Source organism: Misgurnus anguillicaudatus, unplaced genomic scaffold (genome assembly GCF_027580225.2).
Source record: "Misgurnus anguillicaudatus unplaced genomic scaffold, ASM2758022v2 HiC_scaffold_31, whole genome shotgun sequence".
Classification (NCBI taxonomy): Eukaryota; Metazoa; Chordata; class Actinopteri; order Cypriniformes; family Cobitidae; genus Misgurnus; species Misgurnus anguillicaudatus.
This window is the reverse complement of record NW_027395281.1, coordinates 1,255,310-1,261,386: the sequence shown is the minus strand read 5'-3', so window position 1 is coordinate 1,261,386 and position 6,077 is coordinate 1,255,310. Positions and strand designations below refer to the sequence as shown.

Genomic DNA, 6,077 nt, shown 5'->3' with positions numbered 1-6,077 from the left:
TAACATTTTGGGCCCAACTGTTGGTCTGCGACATTTTAGAAAATGACTCTTACTACATACTTTTTTTTTAAAAATGGTGTTGATATATTAAAACTACATTCTTAGAGCTTTCCAACGGTATATAGTTTGTCAAGATTGGTGTAGGTTTAGACTATGTAATTATTGTTTTAAATATGTAATGCCAAACGTCCCACCTGTGGGACAGTGACAGTTATAGGGTTAAAAACATGGTTGCTATAGGGTCATAATAACTGGATAAGTTGAATTCAGCTGAAAAATAAAAAACGGTCCTGAACATTTTTATTTTATGGCCTGGAGAACTTGCCAACTCATCAATGAAAGCATTATCAATATAATATTTATAGCAGATCTAATCTGTTCTCTCTTGCTATGTTGCAAATGAATCTTTAATCTTTAGCTACTGCATAAAAAGGCGATCTATGGTTGCAAAGTCTTTCGTCTATTTTCGTTAATAATCTTTTAATAACATAATTTTATTTCAGAGCGTGCACTTTTATTTTCTCTAGTGTTAGTCAATGAAATCTTGCGACAAAGAGTTCATTTTGTTTTTCTTTAGATGCTCTGACTTACGGCCTTTCCTCTTTAACTGATAGATGTTTAATTTTCAATTGCGTATTCTTGCTATTAATCTTACGTTGATTTTAAAAAGGCATTAAAATTTTGTGTACTGTCCGCATTTCACTCAAAGATAAGGGCTTTTGTTAGATATCATTAATACAACTATCAAAAATGCTAAAAAAGCTGTTTATTTAGTTTGTTTCGGCTGAAATATAGTATTAATTTTGTACATGATGACATTACATTTTGGGGGGACTAAAAGGTGGTTGTGAAAAATCGGCTTCAAATTAGGTTGCACCCCAAGCCCAGTTATTCTTTTATACTGTTGATAAAATGAATGATTACTTTAAATGTTTTGGGAATCTTCCCTTATTATACTGATGTGTATGTGGTGTTTTTTTTCCTGTATGAACTCTAAATGTTTTGCATAAGTATTACAATGACTACATGTATATATGGTAATGTAACAGGTAGCTTTATTTCACTGTTTTATCATAGGCAGAGTTTTACATTTCAGTTCTTTAAGAAACTATCATGGTTTTTAAAAATGTTTTTAATTAATTAAAACTATTTTAGCCTTAAGTTACTCAATCAAGCTATTTAACTAAAATATTAGGATTAGACAATAAAATATAAATTCTTATATTTTGATTTCATTAATAGCTCAGACAAAATCATAAGTGCCTCTGGTGTGGGGGACAGTGCCCCCTCGCCTCCCCCCAAACTCTGCCTATGTGTTTTTTTTTAAAGATTGTGTGCACACTTCCGTTTTGAGACACTTTTAAAATGATAAAAACTACAGAATAATACAATTGTGATTACCAAAAGGAATCAAAACTGTTATATTCTCACGTCTTCAAAGTACACATCCTTTGCGTAGAATTTGCAAGTCTTACCATTGTCACTTTATCAAGCGGCTTCTTAAGGTTACACCTTGGAAACTATTCTTGGACTCTTATTGGCTGCTGCTTTCTTATTATTTGCTCCAAGTCATTTTCAAATATATATATATATATTTTTTAATTAAATTTTAGTTTTTTATTTAATAAATAACTGTTACAGTTTTATATTTGTGTACAAAAGTCCTTTCAAACTTTAAACATGAATATTCAGTTTAAAATTGGTGCTTAAATTGGTGTGCAGGTTTTAGTTTGACTGAGTTTTAAACATCAGAAGAACTATATTTTGCTTTGTTAAACTGATACTGTTATTGTATTGCATGGGTGTGTAATGTTTACTGTTTCAAGTATTGGAAATAAAATGAATGTTTTCCATTGTCTGTCTGTATCTGTTAATCTTTCTTGCTAACTACATCATAATGTCAGACTGAGCTATAACCTATTTGAGCTTTTAAAGCACTTGTATAAAATTTCAAAACAATAATCATCAATCAGTAATTTTCACTTTAACATTTTACTCTAGAACATAAACTCGTTCAGGTGCACAAAATAATTTTTTCACTTTAAGTTGGGCTTCATCATTAACCTTTTGACATAACTTCTTTTAAATTCTGGAGATTAAGGGGTTAATATACATAATATGATACCCAGCTCATTAGGATAATTTATGCAAAAATAGTTGTAACTGTACACATTTTGCAAGTGCAAGTTTTGCAGACTGGTGCTGAAACCACAGGCATATTTGCCACCTCCTGCATTATACCATTTTTTGTAAATTTGTTATGATCAGTTGTGCGAAAGCATTGTTTTGTGTAGAGTAAAGGTCAGACTGTTAACTTCTTATTATCATATACTACCTGTACATTGTGGGACTTTCCATAGACATAATGGACCCTATATGCACCCGGCGCAATGCGACACCAGGCGCGAAGTGTTTCTTCCGATGCACACATTTGCACCCACCTGTTCGCCCATGGGTGTGCTGGTCTGTAAACGACGTGTTTTCAGGCGCATTGTTGGCTTGTTGCTGTTTTGAGGCAGCTGAAGACTCTGACTTTGACCAACTCAAACCTGGTCTAAAGTCAATGGCACATTATTTTTTATTTAAAGAGCATTAGTTAGATGTGTTTACATTGCATGTATCAGAATGACCTATTTGCAGTAATGCAGAATGAAATTGGTTTCCTCTCGTTCAATTTTTTTCTCTTGCAAATTCTGCCATGTAAATAGCGAACCCGCTATATGGTGCACGTGCAGCTTCTTTTTATTGATGTTGTGGGGTCTCTCGCTTTCTTCTCTCGCTCTCTATCTCGCTCTCTCACGCAATCACCCAAAACATAACACATTTCTTTCCACACTTAAGTTTCAATTTGAGTCAGAAATGACGCTCATATGCATTTATAGGAATACAATACAAGTAATACTCAAATAAACTACAGTGAATCAAGTCATACTCACAGTTGTGTTAACCCTCTACAGTATTTATTTAGCTGATAATTAGTAATCATTGTCATGTCTATCATATTTCTTTCTTGGCTTGTAGAATGCTGACAGTGATACATGAATTCATGAATATGTGAAAGTGAAAATCCTTTGATTTTTACTCTGTGTTATTGAAGTCCCACGACACCGGGAGTTTGATCATCGTCTCGTGACATTCGAGTACAGCACCTCATCCTCCACCGGAGCTTTCTGTTCAAACACATCACACAAAATACAAAAACATTTGAATATATATTCAAATAAAAAAATGTGCTGTAATTATGCAGCTGGCTGCCAGTAACTTACTGTAGAAGATAAAGACTGAAAATGTTTCATGTTCATTTTACTTTGAACAAACTGTTGCCAGTAAATAACATAAATGTAAAATCTACAGTAAGTTACTGGCAGCTAGCTGCCAGTAATGCCCAGTAATACTGTAATTTGTAAAGATTTGTTTTTACAGTGTAATAAAGTGCTATATATGCAAATGCCAGGGCTGAACCCAATATGCAACATTGAATATCTCACATTTGAAAAATTTTATTTTTACTTGTCTGTTTATCCCTCACGTCAGATTCCCAGGAGAAGCATATCCACCAAAATAAATTTGCATCGGTCAAACAACGTTGCACTCAGGTTTCATGTTTTCTTACACACTTTCTATACTTTTGCTAAAGGCCTTAAAGTTTAATCAAGTTTTGTCAAAGTTGTGTTAATTCAAGCAAAATTCTACTTTGTAATGTTAAGAATTATAATTTGCTATCATTTAGTCATATAAAGTCAATTGCACATTTATATTACTATATTTACTAGATGGCCATATTGGGAACTTAAAGGGATAGTTCACCCAAAAATTAAAATTATGACATCATTTATTCACTTTCATGTTGGTTCAAGCCTGTGTAAATTTCAATTTTTTACATGAAGAAAGATATTTTGAGGAATGTTTGTAACCAAACCATTCATGGGGGCCCTATTCACTTCCACTGTATTATTTTTTTCTAATATGGAAGTGAATGGGCTCATGATCGGTTTGGTTACAACACGAGAATGAGAAAATGATGACAGAATTACAGTCTGACTGTAAAAACAAGAGAAAAAAACTGATCGGGAGATAAATCTGATGTAATATAATAATGTCGGTTGTTAGTGAGTTTCGATTATGTGATTTAATTAGTTGAACAATGTTCTCTCTGTGCTTATATTTGTGTTCTTGTCATGTCAGAATGAACACATTTACAAGTTTCCACTAAGCTAAACGTATAAAGTTGACACCTTACACGAAGCTTAAATGTTACCCTTGTGATGTCACGGAAAACTATCACAATGGTTGTGGCATCAACATTTAAAAGCGGTTTTCATATAATCCTCCTTAACATTTAATCTTCTTATAATACAAACTTTATTATAAATTATTACAGATTATTTGTTTTTTTTTTGTTCTCTTGTAACTCACACTTCTGCGTAACTGTTAAACGGTGAATTTAGCACAAACACTGTGCACATTGAAGTGTTGTAATGAAGGAGGGCAACACCCCACAGATATGCTCACTAGAAGTGTAACCGTTGGTGTTATCACACATTTGTAATGGAACGAGGTTTCAATCTCGTCTCACGCCTGACATTCTGATCTGATGAAAATTTTTTACATATTTTACAAGTTGGCTCATTCATAACGCATACGAAGTAAATTGCACAAATATTTGAAAACAAACAATTATGGTACCCCACCCCTAAACCCAACATCACAGGGACGAAAGCAAGTCATTTAAAAATGTATGAATTTGGTCTTTAAATTAGCCCATAAAGGAATTCCAGTGAATTCTAAATTTAAAAATAAAAGTCATCAAAACTGTGAAATAACACACATTAAGCTAATGGAATTATGTAGCGACTTATAATATTAAATAAATTGGTCCTTTGCAATCATTAATTTCCATGTATGATGGAAACCCAAAATTCACATACAAAATTAATTCCAAGTCTTTTAAAGCAAAAAATAATAAGAATGTTAGATTTGAATATTTGTGTCCAAGATGTAATGGGTAAGTACAGCACAGTAAAGCACAGATTTATATCTTGCTGTCAATAAAAGATAAATTCTTACCGATTGATGTGTTTGTCTTTTACAGAATATTGGATCTACATAAGTGATCTCCTCTTCACCGGTTTGAACTGTTTCAGAAACAGTAAAAGCTTCATTAGATCTGGTTCTTCATTAAAATGTATTGTTATTTCAAAGACCCATCATTATGCCTTATGTTACTTCTGTATTAACAGTAGATAATTTACTTGCCCTGTTGATTTGTGTTTCTGTGTTTCCTGTAGATCCAGAAGATCAAAACTAAAGCTATAATCATTAGAGATCCAACAACACAACAGATCACAACTATATGATAAGAGGTGCGACTCTGTTCTGTAAAGAAAAATTAAAGTCATTATATAGTAGTAAAGTATAATGAATATATTCCATAATACAATATGATTGAAATAAGGTTAAATTCCAATTTCACTTTACAACCAAAATTAGATTTTTTTTATAGACAAGATCTATTAATAGACGTAATTTCAACATCTTTTTAACAAGTTTTGTATAATATAGTAATGAATATATAACATAATAATTTTGAAATGAGGTAAAAATTCAAGCTTAGAAAATATGTCACTTTCCACTTTTTAAAGATCAGATTTATTCATAGACCTAATTTCAACGACTTGCACTTTCCACCCAATTTGAACGTTGTTACAACATCTTTTTAATGAGTTTTGTAGAGTATAGTATAGTATAGTATAATGAATATATTACGTAATAAAATATATTTGAAATGAGGTAAATATTCAAGCGTAGAAAATATGTCACTTTACAACCAAGTTTAGACTTTTTATAGACTAGATGTCATTTCAACAACTTGCACTTTCAACCTAATTTGAACGTTGTTACAACGTCTTTTTAATGAGTTTTGTAGAGTATAGTATAGTATAGTATAATGAATATTACATAATAAATATATATTTGAAATGAGGTAAAAATTCAAGCGTAGAAAATATGTCACTTTACAACCAAATTTAGACTTTTTATAGACTAGACGTCATTTCAACAACTTGGAAAAACGTCTT

General features: G+C 31.8%; 1 protein-coding gene across 1 annotated transcript in view; it reads right to left on the bottom strand.

Moving 5' to 3' along the window:
- Nucleotides 1-2,529: 2,529 nt before the first annotated feature.
- Nucleotides 2,530-6,077, bottom strand: part of LOC141362960 (uncharacterized) — a 29,179-nt gene continuing 25,631 nt past the window's right edge. The window contains exons 7-9 of the mRNA XM_073865282.1: nt 5,257-5,376; nt 5,068-5,135; nt 2,530-3,170 (exon numbers count right to left, since the gene is read on the bottom strand). Of these exons, the coding sequence (XP_073721383.1) occupies nt 3,120-3,170; nt 5,068-5,135; nt 5,257-5,376 (239 nt within the window). The 3' untranslated portion in view covers nt 2,530-3,119. The remainder of the gene's footprint in view (nt 3,171-5,067; nt 5,136-5,256; nt 5,377-6,077) is intronic.